Consider the following 18,761-nt stretch of genomic DNA (forward strand, 5'->3'; position numbering starts at 1 on the left):
AGTTCACTCAGGGTGACTACTGGGTGCAGGGCTCTGGAGGCCCGAGGTAGGGATGCCCAGGAGAAACTCAGCTGATTCCAAGCGCAGTGTGCTCTGGGACTCAGTTTCCCCATCCCCGTCGTGGTAACAATAAAGCGAGGTAGAAGTCGGCCTGACCCACACTAAATGTTCTCCGGAAGACTGTTGTTATTGTCGTTGTCACTACAGGCTGCCCAGAGGAGTAAGCGAGGCGCTCGGGTGCCCCGGGCCGGGGCTCGTCCGCCCCTCACCCATCCCCGCCTGCACCGCCCAGGGGCGGGGCCACCCGCGGCCCCCGAAGGCTCCGCCCGCCTCCCAGGCCTGAACCGGAGAGCGGCGAGCGGCGGCGCTAGGACCCGGCGGGCCTGGGCTGCAGCGGGGCCTGGGCGGCCAGAGTGGCGCGGACCCTGGCTCGTGGCTCCCGGCGCCATGTGAGGGGGCTCGGGGGTCGCGGGGAGCCGGGCGCTCCCCGGGGGAGGTGAGCTGGCGCCGCGCGGGGGCGGGCAGCGGGAGGGGGGCGCTGCCTGCGCCCCTGGTGGTGGTGGTGGGGCCGTCAGGAGCCGCTGGGTATGGAGATTGATATGGGGGCCCCTGGGGCTCCCCTAGACCCACTCACTCTTGGCAACCGCGCCTGGAGATCCCGGTCCCCGCGCCCAAGGGCTGTCGCGGTGTTAGCGGGGCCTCCTGCCGCTGACTACCCCATTAGAGCTCGGGGACCCTGCCGCCGTCCTGCCTCCCTTCTCTTCCCAGCTGAGGCTAGAGCTCCGTACCCCCCGGAGTGCTGGAGTTGGGGGGTTCAGCGCAAGCGGGGCGCAGAGGGTGAGTCGTCCCCCTCCTAGGTGCACCCACGGTTTCGGCGCCCCCTATTTGGAATTAGGAGCCCCCCTCCCCCTTCTCCCGGGAGCTCTCCTCCCACGCGGCTCGTGGGGGCGTCCCGAGCCTGCAGGAGGACTCCCCGAGCTGGGAGAAGCAAAGCCCCCAAACAGAGGGCAGGGTGTGGCCCCATAGCCTGAGCTCACGGTTTCAGCCCTCCGGCTCGGCCCACCTTGGGGCTGAGTCCACGATCCTGGCTCAGAGTTCTGGGCTGCTGCCTCCCTAGCCTGAGCAAGTCGCTCCCAACAGTCCTGCTCTCCGGTGCTGGGCCAGGTGCTGGGAACGCACTCAGTGGCCTCTGGTCAATTCCAGCCCTGGGGGATCCTTGAGAGAGATCCAGTCAGGCTCAGCCCTGGGCTGCTCCCTGGAAACAAGCATGGAAATAAGGCACCCCAGCAGGCTCTGGACAGCCTGCAAGGCACTTTGCCTCTCTGAACCTCAGTCTCCTCATCTGTGAAATGGAGATAAGAGCCCCTGCTGTGCAGAATTGCCAGGAAGATTCAGTGAGTGGGTGATGCTTAGCAAGGGCTCCACATTTATTGATATTAGAGGGAAGTTGCTGGGCCATGCATCAGAGGGCAGGGGAGTGTTTCTCTGGCAAGTTCGTGGAGAGGCAGGCCTTGAACAATGAATAACCACAAAACTAACAGCTGCTGGCACTGATCAAGCACTTTCAAATCCTGTGCTTCCGTTGCCACATCTGCTTGAATCCTCCTAACAACGTTGTGAGTTACCTACTCTTATTATTCCATTTCACAGATGAGGAAACTGAGGCTCAGAGAGGTCACATGGCTTGCCCGAGGCCCCTCAGCCAGTAAGTGGTGGAACCGGGATTCGCACTTGAACATGAGTTGCTGTACTGACCATGGTCTTCTCAGAGCAGGATTGTGACGGGCCTGACCAGGGGGACAGTGGTCCTGGCTGAGGGCACTGCTCAGGCAAAGGTGGGAAAGTGGGGGGTGGGCCTGGGAACTGGAGTGCTCTAGTGTGTCTGGAGCTTGGGGCATCCAAAGGAAAGGGTAGTGAGAGGGGAGGCTCAGCTCAGAGGCAGCTGGAATGCTAGAGGCGTCAGGGTAGTTGGGGACTGCCCAGGGATCTGGATGACTTTTGCCTTAATGGGCTATGAATCTAAGAACAAGCCGCTCTTCCCTTCTGATGAGCCGCAGTTTCCTGATTTGTGCCGCAGGGACTGGATCCTGTGAGAGTCCGGATGAGAGTCCTAGGGGCCTCCCTGCATAGCTTTGAAGGCTGGCTGCGGAGAAATCTGAAGCTGGGTTTGGGAGGAGGGGGCTCCCGAGGAGAGAGGGCGGGGTTGGGTGGTGGGCGGGGTTGGGTGGTGGGCGGAGTTAAGACCCAACCAATCAGGAGCGGCGTGGGGGCACCTCCTTTAGCCTGGGGTTCTCTGGCTATTCCTGGTGGCGGTGTAGGAGTAAACAGCTGCTAGGTCAGGGGGCGGAGATAGTGGCGGGAGATGGGAGGCCCCTGGAGGGAAGGACGGAGCTGGGAAGCTCCTGGGCCCCAGTTTCTCTCTCTGCGCACTCTCCTTCCCTTAGTGCCTTCTGGCCTCGAATCGGCTGGAGGTGGCTGGACACAAGTACTTACTCACTTTTGACAAGTGGGGAAATTGAGATCTGCAGAGAAGCTGCGTCCTGCGTGGATGGGCGGGGGGCGTTGGGGAGTGAGGAGCAGAGCTGAGCTTTTATGGTCCCAGACCCCACTGCGCCCCAGGGTGGGGCTGTGATTATAACCATTGGACAGATGAGTCTGAGCCCTTAACCCCCAAGATCTTATTAATGAACAAAGTCAAAGGGGAAAAAAAGATAAGAATGAAGTCATTCAGCAGTCCTCCTGCACCCATCTCCAGGGCTCTGGAGACACAGCAGAGAATGTGAGGCCCTGTGCCACCTGCGACCTCAGAGAGCTCTCAGCGGGGAGGTGGCACACAGGGCACATTCCTGGCCCACCTCAGGCTGGGAGGATGAGTGGGCATGAACAACATTGTGGAGGGTGTCCTAGTCAGAGGGGCCAGTTTATTTTATGCAAGACCTGGAAGGGTATGAGTTTAGAGGAGTTTGGGGACCTACAAGGAATGTTATTCCCAGGCCTCAGGAACATAAGACAGGGTTTAGAGTAGGCGTGTGAATGGGGCTCCTGCTGGGTGGGGGGCAGGCCCCCCCAGCAAGGGAGCCAGTTTTAGGCCTGCCAGCTGCCTTCGAGCAGAGTGGGAGAGTGCACGGGCAGAGACAGAGGCAGGGCTCTGCCACCACCTGGCTGTATGACATCAGGCCGGTTCCTGCCCTTTCTGGGCCTCAGTGTCTCCACCTGCAAAATGGGTACAGCCCTGAGCCTTGAAGTCATGGGTGGGTAGGAGGGCTGGCAGGGGTGGGGAGGGTGTAGCCTAGGACCAGCTGGACTTGGGGGAAGGCACCCAGGCCATAACTCTTTCTGTGGCTTGTAGGTGTGACCCCACACCCCTGCCCCCTGGGCCACCTGCAGGACGCTGGCCCCTGCCCCTCAGCAGACGCCGGAGAGAGATGAGTAGCAACAAAGTAAGTCTCCCTTCATTTCTTGTCCCCATCTCAGCTTCTATTTCCCTCCGTGAAATGGGCTCCTTTGGACCTGCCTCAGACCCAGGTGCTACAAGTCTCTCTTCCCTGCCGAGAAGCTGCTGATGCCTGGGAGACCCTGGTGTGAGCCCTGCTGTGGCCACTGATCTGTGTGGCCTGGGCAAGCTCCTGCCTCTCTCTGGGCCCAGGTCCACCTCTGTCCTCCTAGACTTGACTGGTCCATCTGTGGTAAAGGGCTGGCCGAGAAGGTGACTGTGGAGTGCTGTGCAGGGGGTGGGGGTGAGGAGTGAAGGTGAACGGGAGGTTGGGAGAGGGGGCAGTGGTCAGAGTCAAAAATGACATGATATTGTGAGCATCACTCTGAGGGTTTCAGGGTTCCCATGATCCATTCATTTATGCTTTCCTGAGCACCTACTATGTGCCTGGCCCTGCACACCCCTTTCCTAGCTGCACTACAGCTTTGGCAGAGCCTGGGGGTTGGGGGTGGGGTGATCTGAGTGTGTCTGGGTCCAATCCAGAAAGAGAAACCACTCAGTAATTTGAATAGAGAAAGTTTAGTATAAAGAATTACTAATTTTAATTGGGCATTGGAGTAACAGGGGATTAGAACTCTACAGAATACAGGGATAGCAGGTATAAGGAGCAGCTACTGGGAATTTCCAGTCGTTAGGACTTGGTGCTTCCACTTCTGGGACCCAGGTTCGATCTCTGGTTGGGGAACTAAGATCCTGAAAGCCGTGTGGCACGGCCAAAAAAAAAGCAGCTGCTACCACACCCAGGGTTGAGACCCAGGCCTTGCTGGGCTGGAGAGGGTACAGCTCTGGCCCACTGGATGGCAGAGAACTCACTGGGGGGCTGTGTTGTGGAAGTTGTCATAAATCCACCTGCTAGGCTCCAGGGAAGGCTGTTCACAGGAGATAACTCCCAAGAGACACTTCAAGCATCAGATAAAACTGCTCCGGGGAGGGGAAGCTTGCGTGTTTTTGGGTGTTACTGGTGTCGAGTGTGCCACATGAGCGCAACTCTGGAGAAGGTGTGGTCGCAGCAGGAATCAGAGGCACTCTGCTTCGAAACTGCCTGAGGCTGGATGCTGGAGGAAGCTGCTGGCCACTGGGAGAAGCCATGCGCACTGTAGAAGCAAGTGCACCAGCACCAGGCCCAAAGCCCCCAGAGCCAGGAAGCAAACTCCCTTCCTCCTGACATGTCTCTCCAGCGCCCTCTACTGACAAAGTTTATTATGCAGTTCGCTGGCAAGGAAAAACCTGTTAAGGGCCCAGATCCGTTTTCACAGAGCAGGCAAAAAGAGTAAACCTGGAGCTGAGAAGCAGTACATTAATAACCAGCCCAGGGGGCTCAGCACAAGAAGCCAGCACTCCCGGGTTCCATCTAGCCTTGCAGACCCCAGGCAAATAAATACCAGTGGACACTTCGGATATCACTTTCCTGCCCTTTGCCATATGTTGGTGTACTGACTACCCATGCATCCTGATTCCTGACCAGATCCTTTCCCTTCAGGTTTAAATGAATGGTAAACATTTATAAAGAGTTACTGTTTGGGGGAAGATCTAGACCCTCGCGTTGGAATGTCCTACCTGTCTCCAAGCATCCTTCCAGCTGCAACTGGAAGGATCCTTCTGACCCACACTTCCAATCTCATCCAGCAAACCCTGAGAACCTTTTGTGCTCTGGGCCCAGCCCTGGGAGCTGAGATACAGTGGGGAGCAAAGCTGACTCAGTCCCAGCCCTCAGAACTCATGGTTTAATTGAGGGGGATGGCTCTTTGAATGCAGCGTGATTGGTGCTGTGATAGGCGGTGCTCAGGGGGCTGGAGGAGGCCTTCCTGGGGGAGGTAGTGCCTGAACTGGTCTGGAATAAAGAGCAGGAATCAGCAGGCATGGTAGGTGGCAAGGAGCCTGCCGGGCAGCTGGGCCCTCACTGGCCTCTCCCCTCTCTAGGAGCAGCGCTCAGCGGTGTTCGTGATCCTTTTTGCCCTCATCACCATCCTCATCCTCTACACCTCCAACAGTGCCAACGAAGTCTTTCATTATGGCTCCCTGCGGGGCCGTACCCGCCGGCCCGTCAACCTCAAGAAGTGGAGCATCACCGATGGCTACATCCCCATTCTCGGCAACAAGGTAGGGCAGCTGCTTTGGGAAGCTCCCTGGGAGCTGCCTGGAGACTTATCCTCCCCATTGCCCACCATCGCTGCTCCCACCTCCTTCTTCTCCTCCACCTCTTCTCTCTGCTTCCACCATCCCTCCTAAAGGAAAGGGTGAATCCCACGAGTCCAGTGCCTTCAGCCCCTTGTTGGCTGTGTGACTTCAGACAAGTACCATGTCTCTCTCTGGGCCTCAGTTTTCTCCAAGGTCCCAGCCTTAGTGCTAATATCCTATCATCTCCTGAGTCAGAATCCCTTTGGAAAAGTCTCTCTGGTTTTCAGTGATCTCTGTCTCTGTGTGGGAGTCTACATAGGCTTTTGGAGTAGGACACTAGGGTACTTGACAACACAACAACAGTAACAGTAATGGCTGCCCATTGTCAGTTGCCTGCTGTGCACTGAACACTGTGATCAGCAGTAATCCTCATACCAGCCCGGTGAGGTTAGCATTATCTCCCTTGTGAGACTCAGAGAGGTGAAGTCAGTTGCCCAAGGCCACACAGCAAGGGAGGGGAGGAGCCAGGGTATTGCCCCAATGCCTGATGAGCTACAGCTGTGTCAAGAGGCCAACAGTCATTCTGGGGCCTCTGTTGGCCTTGGGTAACCATGAAACTCAGGTTGTGTTTCTGGTGTTCACCCTGTGGTCCTCTGAGCCCTAATGTTTTCCCTGGGGTCAGGGAGAAAATTATTGGCCTCAAGCATGGACTCCATCTTCTAGGAGGAGGTCTCCCCAGGCCCTGCCTACCTCTCTCTCCTCCCTCACTAAAACCCTCATAAATCTCTCGGGGTCTTTGCATACAGTGTGTTGGTCCTGGGGCTCTGTGGCCATATAGACCTGGGTTCAAATCCTAGCCCTGCACTCCTCTGCTGTATGACTTTGGGGACATCCCTGCATGGCTGTTCTGTTCTTTTGTTCCTTAACTCTGCCCCCACTGAGCAGCCTTCTTTTGCTTCTCAACACACCATGGTCATCCCACATCAGAGCCTCTGGTCTTGCTGTTTCTCCTGCTTGAATACTTTCCCCTGCATGGTTCCTTTTCATCCTTCAGGTGTCAGCTCAGAAAGGCCTCCCCAGGTGACTTTTCTAGGGCAGCTCTCACTCCTGCCACTCTTGATCCCCTGCCCCTATTTTATTTCCTTCCCAGCGTGTTTAACTTACCACCTGGCATTATTTTATCGTTTACTTGTACACCGTGTCTCCCCAACCGTGAGCTTCTTGAAGCCAGGAGTGGGGTCTCTTTTGTTCATTGTTCTGTCCCTTGTACTTGGCCATTAGCCAGCTTGCTATAAAGATTTGTTGAATGTTGCATGAATGGGCCTCAGTCTCCCTGTCTTTAAAATGAACATCATAATTCCTGCTTCCTGGAGGCCTGGATGTATGGAGCACAGTGCCTGGCACTGAGTGGTCATAACAGTGTTGGCTTTCCTTACCCCCCCAGACTCTGCCCTCCCGGTGCCACCAGTGTGTGATTGTCACCAGCTCCAGCCACCTGCTGGGCACCAAGCTGGGCCCTGAGATCGAGCGGGCCGAGTGCACAATCCGCATGAATGACGCACCCACCACAGGCTACTCAGCCGACGTGGGCAACAAGACCACCTTCCGCGTAGTGGCCCATTCCAGCGTATTCCGTGTGCTGCGGAGGCCCCAGGAGTTCGTCAACCGGACCCCTGAAACCGTGTTCATCTTCTGGGGTCCCCCAAACAAGATGCAGAAGCCCCAGGGCAGCCTCGTGCGTGTCATCCAGCGGGCAGGCCTGGCGTTCCCCAATATGGAGGCTTACGCCGTCTCTCTTGGCCGCATGCGCCAGTTTGATGACCTCTTCCGGAGTGAGACAGGCAAGGACAGGTACCAACCTCCTGCCCGCTCCCTCTGGCCAGTCCTGTGCTCCCTCTCAGCACGCTCCGCCCACAGGGCCTTTTGCTGCCAGCATGCACTGCTGTGAGGGTGTGGTCACTTCTTGCCACCTTGTGGTCAGGTTTCCTGGGGGAGTTGGCTTCATGTCCAGCTCTTAGCATGAGTCATTTCCAACACGCTCTGCATGGCCTCGTCTCCCCCGGGTTACGTGAATGGCTCTGAGAGACTAGGGCTCCCAGCATGCTCTACTCTAAGGTTGCACAGTCACTCCTAGCATCTTTCTAGGAGAGCTGCCCCATAGCATGCCTCATGGAAAGTGTTGACCATACCCAGCACATCTTACTTTAAGCACACTGTTGTTCTCAGAATGCTCTATTGTAAGGCTACATCACCCTCAGTATGCCCTTCTCTGACTAATCTCCCTAGAAAAGCTAAGCCAGTGCTATCCAATAGAAACATCATGCAAGCCACACATGTAATAAAAATTTTTATAGTAGCCACATTTAAAAAGTAAAAAGAAACAGGTGAAATTAAATTCAATATATTTTTACTTAACTCAATATGTCCAACATATAGATGCTGTTAAGTATTTTGTTTGATTTATATCTAAATATTTTTAAATTTTTGGAGATATTGTAAATAGCATTAAAAAAATTTTTTTTTGGTTTCCCATTATTCATTGCTAGTATATAGAAATATGATAGATTTTTGTGTGTTGACCTTATATCCTGTAATCCTACTAAACTTACTTATTGGTTCTGGGAGACTTTTGTAGATTCTTTGGGATTTTCTGTGCAAATGATCATGATGTAAGGACATGCAAATAAGGACAGTTATTTTTTCCTTTCCAATCTACATGCCTCATTTCTTTTTCTTGCCTTATTGCACTGGCTAGTACTTTCAGTATAACATTGAATTGTATTGGAAGTGGTGAGAGTAGACATCCTTGCCTTGGTTTCAGGCTTAGGGCGAAAGTGTTCAGTCTTTCATCATTGACTATGATGTTGGCTGTAGGTTTTTGAAGCTATGGGTTGAGGAAGTTATTAGGTTGAGCAAGTTCCCTTCTCTCACTGGTTTGCTAAGAGTTTTTTTTTAATCATTCCTGGATATTGAATTTATCAAATGTTTTTCTGCATCAATTGATATTGCATGGTTTTTCTTTTTGAATTTTATTTTTTATACAGCAGGTTCTTATTAGTTATATGTTTTATACATATTAGTGTATATATGTCAATCCCAATCTCCCAGTTCATCCCACCACCCCTGCCGCTTTCCCCCTTTGGTGTCCATATGTTTGTTCTCTACATCTGTGTCTCTATTTCTGCCCTGCAAACCGGTTCATCTGTACCATTTTTCTAGGTCCTACATATATGCATTAATATACAATATTTGTTTTTCTCTGTCTGACTTACTTCACTCTGTATGACAGTCTCTAGATCCATGCACATCTCTACAAATGACCCAATTTCGTTCCTTTATATGGCTGAGTAATATTCCATTGTATATATATACCACATCTTCTTTATCCATTTGTCTGTTGATGAGCATTTAGGTTGCTTCCATGACCTGGCTATTGTAAATAGTGTTGCTATGAACATTGGGGTGCATGTGTCTTTTTGAATTATGGTTTTCTCTGGGTATATGCCCAGTAGTGGGGTTGCTGGGTCATATGGTAATTCTATTTTTAGTTTTTTAAGGAACCTCCATACCGTTCCCCATAGTGGCTGTATCAATTTACATTCCCACCAACAGTGCAAGAGGGTTCCCTTTTCTCCACAACCTCTTCAGCATTTGTTGTTTGTAGATTTTCTGATGAAGCCCATTCTAACTGGTGTTGAGGTGATACCTCATTGTAGTTTTGATTTGCATTTCTCTAATAATTAGTGATGTTGAACAGCTTTTCATGTGCTTCTTGGCCATCTGTATGTCTTCTTTGGAGAAATGTCTATATAGGTCTTCTGCCCATTTTTTGATGGGGTTGTTTGTTTTTTAATATTGAGCTGCATGAGCTGTTTATATACTTTGGAGATTAATCCTTTGTCTGTTGATTCGTTTGCAAATATTTTCTCCCATTCTGAGGGTTGTCTTTTCATCTTGATTGTAGTTTCCTTTGCTTTGCAAAAGCTTTTACGTTTCATTAGGTCCCATTTGTTTATTTTTGTTTTTATTTCCATTACTCTAGGAGGTGGATCAAAAAAGATCTTGCTGTGATTTATGACAAAAAGTGTTCTTCCTATGTTTTCTTCTAAGAGTTTTATAGTGTCCGGTCTTACATTTAGGTCTCTAATCCATTTTGAGTTTATTTTTGTGTATGGTGTTAGGTAGTGTTCTAATTTCATTCTTTTACACGTAGCTGTCCAGTTTTCCCAGCACCACTTATTGAAGAGGCTGTCTTTTCTCCATTGTATATCCTTGTCTCCTTTATCAAAGATGAGGTGACCATATGTGCGTGGGTTTATCTCTGAGCTTTCTATCCTGTTCCACTGATCTATATTTCTCGTTTTGTGCCAGTACCATATTGTCTGGATTACTGTAGCTTTGTAGTATAGTCTGAAGTCAGGGAGTCTGATTCCTCTAGCTCCGTTTTTTTCCCTCAAGACTGATTTGGCTATTCGGGGTCTTTTGTGTCTCCATAAAAATTTTAAGATTTTTTTGTTCTAGTTCAGTTAAAAAATGCCACTGGTAATTTGATAGGGATTGCATTGAATCTGTAGATTGCTTTGGGTAGTATAGTCATCTTCACAATATTGATTCTTCCAATCCAAGAACATGGTATATCTCTCCATCTGTTTGTATTATCTCTGATTTCTTTCATCAGAGTCTTATAGTTTTCTGCGTACAGGTCTTTTACCTCCTTAGGTAGGTTTATTCCTAGTATTTATTCTTTTTGTTGCAATGGTGAATGGGATTGTTTCCTTAATTTCTCTTTCTGATCTTTTGTTGTTAATGTATAGGAATGCAAGAGATTTCTGTGCATTAATTTTGTATCCTGCAACTTTACCAAATTTATTGATTAGCTCTAGTAGATTTCTGGTGGCATTTTTAGGATTCTCTATGTAAAGTATCATGTCATCTGCAAACAGTGACAGTTTTACTTCTTTTCCAATTTGTATTCCTTTTATTTCTTTTTCTTCTCTGATTGCCGTGGTTAGGACTTCCAAAACTATGTTGAATAATAGTGGTGAGAATGGACATCCTTGTCTCGTTCCTGATCTTAGAGGAAATGCTTTCAGTTTTTCACCATTGAGGATGATGTTTGCTGTGGGTTTGTCGTCTATGGCCTTTATTATGTTGAGCTAGCTTCCCTCTATGCCCACCTTCTGGAGAGTTTTTATCATAAATGGGTGTTGGATTTTTGTCAAAAGCTTTTTCTGCATCTATTGAGATGATCATATGGTTTGTATTCTTCAGTTTGTTAATATGGTGTATCACATTGATTGATTTGCGTATATTGAAGAATCCTTGCATCCCTGGGATAAATCCCACTTGATAATGGTGTATGATCCTTTTAATGTGTCATTGGATTCTGTTTGCTAGTATTTTGTTGAGGATTTTTGCACATATATTCGTCAGTGATATTGGTCTGTAATTTCCTTTTTTTGTAGCATCTTTGTCTGGTTTCGGTATCAGGGTGATGGTGGCCTCATAGAATGAGTTTGGGAGTGTTCCTTCCTCTGCAGTATTTTGGAAGACTTTGAGAAGGATGGGTGTTAGCTCTTCTGTAAATGTTTGATAGAATTCACCTGTGAAGCCATCTGGTCCTGGACTTTTGTTTGATGGAAGATTTTTAATCACAGTTTCAATTTCATTACTTGTGATTGGTCTGTTCGTATTTTCTATTTCTTCCCGGTTCAGTCTTGGCAGGTTGTGCATTTCTAAGAATTTGTCCATTTCTTCCAGGTTGTCCATTTCATTAGCACAGAGTTGCTTGTAGTAGTCTTTTAGGATGCCTTGTATTTCTGCGTTGTCTGTTGTAACTTCTCCTTTTTCATTTCTAACTTTATTGATTTGAGTCCTCTGCCTCTTTTTCTTGATGAGTCTGGCTAAAGGTTTATCAATTTTGTTTATCCTCTCAGAGAACCAGCTTTTAGTTTTATTGATCTTTGCTACTGTTTTCCTTGTTTCTATTTCATTTATTTCTGCTCTGATCTTTATTATTTCTTTCCTTCTACTAACTTTGGGTTTTGTTTGTTCTTCTTTCTCTAGTTCCTTTAGGTGTAAGTTTAGATTGTTTATTTGAGGTTTTTCTTGTTTCTTGAGGTAGGCTTGTATCACTATAAACTTCCCTCTTAGAACTGCTTTTGCTGCATCCCATAGGTATTCGATCGTCATGTTTTCATTATAATTTGTCTCTAGGTATTTTTTGATTTCCTCTTTGATTTCTTCAGCGATCTCTTGGTTATTTAATAACATATTGTTTAGCCTCCATGTGTTTGTGTTTTTTACGTTTTTTTCCCTGTAATTGGTTTCTAATCTCATAGCGTTGTGGTTAGAAAAGATGCTTGATACGACTTCAATTTTCTTAAATTTACTGAGGCTTGATTTGTGACCCAAGATGTGATTTATCCTGGAGAATCTTCCATGGGCACTTGAGAAGAAAGTGTAATCTGCTGTTTTTGGATGGAATGTCCTATAAATATCAATTAAATCTATCTGGTCTATTGTGTCATTTAAAGCTTCTGTTTCCTTATTTATTTTCATTTTGGATGATCTGTCCATTGGTGTAAGTGAGGTGTTAAAGTCCCCCACTATTATTGTGTTACTGTCGATTTCCTCTTTTATAGCTGTTAGCAGTTGCCTTATGTATTGAGGTGCTCCTATGTTGGGTGCATATATATTTATAATTACTATATCTTCTTCTTGGATTGAGCCCTTGATCATTATGTAGTGTCCTTCCTTGTCTCTTGTAACATTCTTTATTTTAAAGTCTATTTTATCTGATATTAGTATTGCTACTCCAGCTTTCTTTTGATTTCCATTTGCATGGAATATCTTTTTCCATCCCCTCACTTTCAGTCTGTATGTGTCCCTAGGTCTGAAGTGGGTCTCTTGTAGACAGCATATATATGGGTCTTGTTTTTGTATCCATTCAGCAAGCCTGTGTCTTTTGGTTGGAGCATTTAATCCATTCATGTCTAAGGTAATTATCGATATGTATGTTCCTATTACCATTTTCTTAATTGTTATGGGTTTGTTTTTGTAGGTCCTTTTCTTCTCTTGTGTTTCCCACTTAGAGAAGTTCCTTTAGCATTTGTTGTACAGCTCTGGTTTGGTGGTGCTGAATTCTCTTAGCTTTTGCTTGTCTGTAAAGCTTTTGATTTCTCCATCGAATCTGAATGAGATCCCTGCCGGGTAGAGTAATCTTGGTTGTAGGTTCTTCCCTTTCATCACTTTAAATATATCGTGCCACCCCCTTCTGGCTTGTATAGTTTCTGATGAGAAATCAGCTGTTAACCTTATGGGAGTTCCCTCATATGTTGTCATTTTTCCCTTGTTGCTTTCAATAATTTTTCTTTGTCTTTAATTTTTGTCAATTTGATTACTATGTGTCTCAGCATGTTTCTCCTTGGGTTTATCCTGCTTGGGACTCCCTGCGCTTCCTGGACTTGGGTGGCTATTTCCTTTCCCATGTTAAGGAATTTTTTGACTATAATCTCTTCAAATATTTTCTTGGGTCCTTTCTCTCTCTCTTCTCCTTCTGGGACCCCTATAATGCGAACGTTGTTGCGTTTAACGTTGTCCCAGAGGTCTCTTAGGCTGTCTTCATTTCTTTTCATTCTTTTTTCTTTATTCTGTTCCGTGGCAGTGAATTCCACCATTCTGTCTTCCAGGTCACTTATCTGTTCTTCCGCCTCAGTTATTCTGCTATTGATTCCTTCTAGTGTATTTTTCATTTCAGTTATTGTATTGTTCATTTCTGTTTGTTTGTTCTTTAATTCTTCTAGGTCTTTGTTAAACGTTTCTTGCATCTTCTCGATCTTTGCCTCCATTCTTTTCCCGAGGTAGTGGATCATCTTCACTACCATTATTCTGAATTCTTTTGCTGGAAGGTTGCCTGTCTCCACTTGATTTAGTTGTTTTTCTGGGATTTTATCTTGTTCCTTCATCTGGTACAAAGTCCTCTGCCTTTTCATTTTGTCTGTCTTTCTGTGAATGTGGTTTTCCTTCCACAGGCTGGAGAATTGTCTCACATGGTTTTTCTTAAGATTATTAATCTGATGGATTATATTGATTGATTTTTGTATGTTGAATCAGCTTTGCATTTCTGGAATAAACTCCACTTGGTTGTGGGTGTCTTATTCTTTTTATATATTGCTAGACATGATTTGCAGTATTTTGTTGAGATTTTTGTATCTATGTTCATGAGAGATACTGGTCTGTAGTTTATTTTGTACTGTCTTTGCCTGGTTTTGGTATCATGGTAATGTTGGCCTCAGAAAGTGAATTGGGAAATATTTTCTCTTCTATTTTCTGGAAGAGATTGTATAGAATTGGTTTTATTTCTTCTTTAAATGTTTGGCAGAATTCACCAGTGAAACTGTTGGCCTGGAGAGTTCTTTTTCAGAAGATTTTAAACTATGAATTCAATTTCTTTAAGAGTTATAGGATATTCAGGTTATCTACTTCACCTTGAGTGAGTTTTGGTAGCTTGTGGTTTTCAAGGCATTGGCCCATTTCATCTAAATTGTCAAATTCATGTATGTCTTTTTTTGCGGTTTTCTTATTATTCTTTTAATGTCTTCAGGGTCTATGATGATATCCTCTTTTTTTATTCTTGATATTGGTAATTTGTGTCTTTTCTCCCTTCTCTGTCAGTCTTGTGAGAGGTTTATTTTCCTTTAAACTTTGCCAAGAACCACGCTCAATCAAACATATCCAAAATATTTTCAGTCCAACATGTAATCAGTATCAAAAACGATCAGTGACATGTTCTACATCTTCGTTTCATGCCATCCAAGGAATCAAGTGTGTATTTTGCACTGACTGCGCGTCTTAGCCGCATGTCAAGTGCTCGCGTGTGCCCGCGCGCGGCTAGTGGCTGCTGTAGTGGGCGCGCAGCCTGAGGTTCTTGGTTACATTTTCCATGCCTTGCTCTGAACTTGTGGCCACTTCCGGCATCACCTTCTGTCCCTTCCCTCATCCCCTTAGGAGTTTTCTCCTAGCATGCACATAGCTGCTTTTACCTTCCATGCTCTGTGGCCATGGTTACTCCCAGCCTGCCCAGGTGTGACCAGTCTCCCCAGGAGTTAATTCCCAGCATGCTGTGTTCCTGTTCCTCCCCTCAAAGGAGCAGACCCCACACCCCTCATCTCTGTCCAGACAGCTTGCCCTCTGCCAGCTTGCCCGTGCTGCCACAGCAGGGCTGGACAGGGGGTGACTGAAGTGGGGGGAAGGCCCCCATGAGTGGGTGGGGGGAGTTCTGGAAAACCCTGTGTGGGCTGACCCTTCCTCCCTGCCTGCATGCCCCCTCATCGTGACCCCTCTCTGCCCCCAGGGAAAAGTCCCACTCGTGGTTGAGCACAGGCTGGTTCACCATGGTGATTGCGGTGGAGCTGTGTGACCACGTGCACGTCTATGGCATGGTCCCCCCCGACTACTGCAGGTGAGCACCCCCAGGGCGATGCCCAGCCATTGGCCGCAGGGTGGAGCTGGGGTCCCAGAAACCTTGGCTGGGGTGCCTTCAAGGGCCTCTATTTTATAGTATTCAAACTGCTCTGCCGAGATCTAGGCTCTTTAGAGCCACCCCAGGAGCCTCAATCCCAAGCTTAGCCAGAGTCCAGAATTTGTATATTAATAATAACTATTTTCGTCATTACGATATGAAAAGCCCAGCAGGGGACAGCTGTTTTTTACCAAGTGCTGACCGTGTACCAAGCATGGCTTTTTATTAGCTCATTTACTCCTTATAGTGACCCTAAGGGATAAGTGCACTATTCCTGCCATTTCATAGATAGAAAAACTGAGCAGGACGTTTTGTGAGTGCCCTCAGTTCCCACGAACAGTAGGGGTGGGGGCCAGGCTCCAGAGCCCACAGTCCTCACTACCCCATATTGCCACCCTCTTGGGAAAAGGAAAAGTTTCCACTGCATTTAAAAAAAAAAAAAAAAAAAGGAAAAAAAAGTTTGAGAGTCACACACCTAGTCCATCCTACACCCATTTCACAGATGGGGAAACGGAGGCCCAGGGAGGGGCAGGGATTTCCCCCACTGAGGCCCTATAGCAGGTCAGGGGCTGGAAAGGGCAGGGTCCTGCTGGTGCCCACCTTGCCCTTATGGCCCCATCTGCTCTGCCCCAGCCAGCGGCCCCGCCTGCAGCGCATGCCCTACCACTACTATGAGCCCAAGGGGCCGGACGAGTGTGTCACCTACATCCAGAATGAGCACAGCCGCAAGGGCAACCACCACCGCTTCATCACGGAAAAGAGGGTCTTCTCGTCCTGGGCGCAGCTGTACGGAATCACCTTCTCCCACCCCTCCTGGACCTAGGCCACCCTGCCTGTGGGACTCTCACAAGGGACACAGGAGAAGTGGGTCTCCGCCCAGCCGCTCGACCAAGGGCCATCGTCTGGCTAATCAAGGCTGGTCAGAGTGTCTTCTGGCCATTCCGGCCTTGAAGAGGATATAATCTCCAGCCGTTCAGGGCCTGGGGGTATCCCTTGGCCAATCAGGGATTTGGGCTTCTATGTGGTTAATCGGGTGTCGAGGGTATTTCTTGTCCAGTCAGGGTCTGAGCATAGTCAGTCAGGGTATTTCTGAGTCATCCGAGGCTAATGTCGTGTCGTTTCCCATGAGGCCTTTGTCAGAGTCTCAGGATGGACTCTAAGTCACTTCCTATTGGTTGGGGCAGTGGGGTCCTGTCCCAAGGAGCTGGGAACTCGTGTTGTCCCCTCACTCCCCAGAGCCAGAAAGAGGTTGTGTGGCGGTGGAAGCTGTCTGGAGCCCAGGCAGGGACATCTGTGGGATTCGGGGGGTTCCAGGCGTGGGAGGCAGGTGTCCGGGTCTTGGCTCTGCTGTGAGTGGCCTTGGACAGACCCCTTGCCCCCTCTCTGGGCATCCTTCTGCCTGTGTCAGGTTCTAGAGTCTGAGAACCCTCCCACCTCCTCCAACGACCACCTTGGGTCTGTCCTCCGTCAAGATTGGACCCCACCAGCCACCACCCCTTGCCGGGGGGCTCAGCTCTCTGAGGGTCTGGGGTTCCCTTCCCCACCTCCTCCTGGAAACTTGAGGATGTTTTTGCGCAAACTCTCCCAGGCTTTGGGGAACTCTGAAAAGAAGGAACAAGCCTTCAGCTGTTTTCCTAGCCCTTCCACCCAGCTGCCATTAGCGTGGCTCTTAAAGAGCCAGGCCCCCTTTTCTGCCATCCAGCAGTGAGGTTTTCCACCTGTTGGAGGAGCCCTTGGGGCTGAGAGAGGGGGGATCCCAGCCCAACTGAGGTTTCCTGCAGCCCCTTTGTCTGCAGCTGCTGGAGTAGTCCAAGGGTCTCCCCCGGCTGGGCCTGGGAAGGCCCTAGGGGGCTGGGAGCTGTTGCCTGTGTTCTGTCCCCTCTCTCTCCATCAGGCACTTTATTGCTGGACTTCAGTGGGGTGGGTTTAATCCCTGCTCTTCTGGAGTCTTGAAGAGAAGACTGGAGGAGGCTGTGCAATGGGTCGAGTCAGGTGGAGGAGACGGAGGCCCGCAGTGAGCCATTGCACACTGGGGCAAGGGGTGGGGGCCGGCGACTACCCTAGACTTGGTTTTGTAATGATTTGTACAGGAATAAACACACCTAAGCTCCGGCTGCGTTTCCTGTGTTCTGGATTCGAGCTCCGCTTTCTCTGGCCCTGCACTTCGGGCCCCGTCGGGACGGTGCCCACACTGTCCGGGCTGGATGCCCACACACAAGCAGGATGTCCAGCTTTGTCAGCTGGCCAGTGAGTCATGCATTTCACAGCTTGGGTGGAGACCTGGCAGCCCTGGGGGCTGGAGGTACGTGGGCTTCCGGAGCCAAGCCCACCTGGCTCTTCCAGTCTGGCCTCCCCTTGCCTGTGTGACCTTGAGCAAGTCACTGCCCCTCTCAGAGCCCCAGTTCCCTCTTGGTTGAGACCAGACACTGCTCTCAAGGAGCTCAGGGTAGAGGGAGGGGAGGGGCCCCACGACAGGTTCAGGGCAGTAAGGGCCACACAGAGCAACACAGGGCGCCGCGAGCATAGCTTTGGAGGAGGTGACGTTCTTCCAGAGGAAGATTCCTGCAGAGGTTTTGGGGAAGAGCTTCCGGCAGGAAGAGAAGGGGGCCGGGAGAGGACATTTCTGTCACAGAAGCATCTGTGGGGGACGGGATGGAGGAGCCCAGAGCAGAGGGTTGAAGGGGAGAGGCAGGTGATGGGGTCAGAGGTTGGCTGCAGGGGGGTGTTGCTGAGGGCAGGGAGCTGAAGACCCTTCAGGCCCTGGCAGGAGGGAGCCAGGCAGGGCTGCAGCCCTGGGCCAGGCGGCGTGTGAACTGTGGATCCCTCACTGCTGCCTCTGTCCTCTCAGCTAAAGGGCTTGTTCACTCCAGGTTGGCAAGAGCAAGCGGGTCCGTGACTCGGGGAGATTACAACCTGTTTAGGAAGATAAGATGCCCTTGGGAGCGGAGACCTAACAAAGGGTGACTGTGAGACAAGGGCAGGTGGCCTGCTGGAGATGGAAAAGAGCTCTCCTGGGCACTGGGCCAGTGGGATGGGGGCCACGGAGCTGGCCAGCGGGAATGGCCCCTGCATTTGTCTCAGTTCATGTATACATTGGCTCAATAGGTGGCCACGTGCCATGCGCTGTGTTAGGTGCGATTGATGAGGGAGCGGATGTCAGGTGGGAAGAAGGGCCTGAATGGAAGCCTAGTGGGAGGACCCACAGCCTTGCTCAGTAGGCAGCGGGGCCGCAGAAGGAGGGAACAGTGGAAGATGAGACCACCTGGGGCCAGATGGCAGAAGGCCGTGAATGCCAGTCCGAGGTGGGGCAAAACCTCGATCTTTCCTGCTAGGAGAGGCCATCCTTGCTCCGACAGCAGCACGATAGGCAGGAGGCTGGGAGGTGGCAGGGTCTAGGCCTGGGGCAACCAGACAGTATCCGAGGGATGAGACTCCTGACAAAGTCATTATGTGGGGAGCCTAGGGCCCTGCATGGGAAGGGGATATGGGGATATGACACACTTCCAGCCCCACGCAAAGGCTTCTGGGAATCTGGGTCCAGGCAGAGGTTTCTAGGGGGAATTTCTCCCAGAATGCTGTGGCTCTCCTGTCTCCCCACTGGTGGGCATGAAGGGGAGGTCAGCAGGA

The 18,761-nt window shown here is 49.7% G+C and overlaps 1 protein-coding gene across 3 annotated transcripts; it reads left to right on the forward strand.

The window, feature by feature from the left end:
• The first annotated feature begins 339 nt into the window (after positions 1-339).
• On the forward strand, positions 340-17,246 carry ST6GALNAC6 (ST6 N-acetylgalactosaminide alpha-2,6-sialyltransferase 6). 3 transcript variants are annotated; one of them, XM_082843496.1, is made up of 7 exons: positions 340-496; positions 1,651-1,705; positions 3,350-3,440; positions 5,414-5,593; positions 7,056-7,462; positions 14,967-15,074; positions 15,772-17,246. In XM_082843496.1, the coding sequence occupies exons 2-7, from the start codon at positions 1,680-1,682 to the stop codon at positions 16,094-16,096; spliced, it is 1,137 nt and encodes a 378-aa protein (XP_082699622.1). In that variant the 5' UTR covers positions 340-496; positions 1,651-1,679; the 3' UTR covers positions 16,097-17,246. The 3 variants fall into 3 exon arrangements, with proteins under 3 accessions (XP_082699622.1, XP_082699624.1, XP_082699623.1); XM_082843498.1 differs by lacking the exons at positions 340-496; positions 1,651-1,705 and adding an exon at positions 1,719-1,835; XM_082843497.1 differs by lacking the exons at positions 340-496; positions 1,651-1,705 and having other exon boundaries at positions 15,768-16,046.
• The last annotated feature ends 1,515 nt before the right edge of the window (positions 17,247-18,761 follow it).

The sequence above is a fragment of the Leucopleurus acutus genome (assembly GCF_964270905.1).
Source record: "Leucopleurus acutus genome assembly, chromosome: 7".
In the NCBI taxonomy this organism is placed as follows: domain Eukaryota; kingdom Metazoa; phylum Chordata; class Mammalia; order Artiodactyla; family Delphinidae; genus Leucopleurus; species Leucopleurus acutus.

Coding starts and splice junctions, on each gene's coding strand:
- ST6GALNAC6 (XM_082843496.1), top strand. CDS start 1,680: ATGGCTTGCCCGAGGCCCCTCAGCCA. Junction 5,594..7,055: donor TCCCCATTCTCGGCAACAAG/GTAGGGCAGCTG, acceptor TTACCCCCCCAG/ACTCTGCCCTCCCGGTGCCA. Junction 15,075..15,771: donor GTCCCCCCCGACTACTGCAG/GTGAGCACCCCC, acceptor TGCCCCAGCCAG/CGGCCCCGCCTGCAGCGCAT.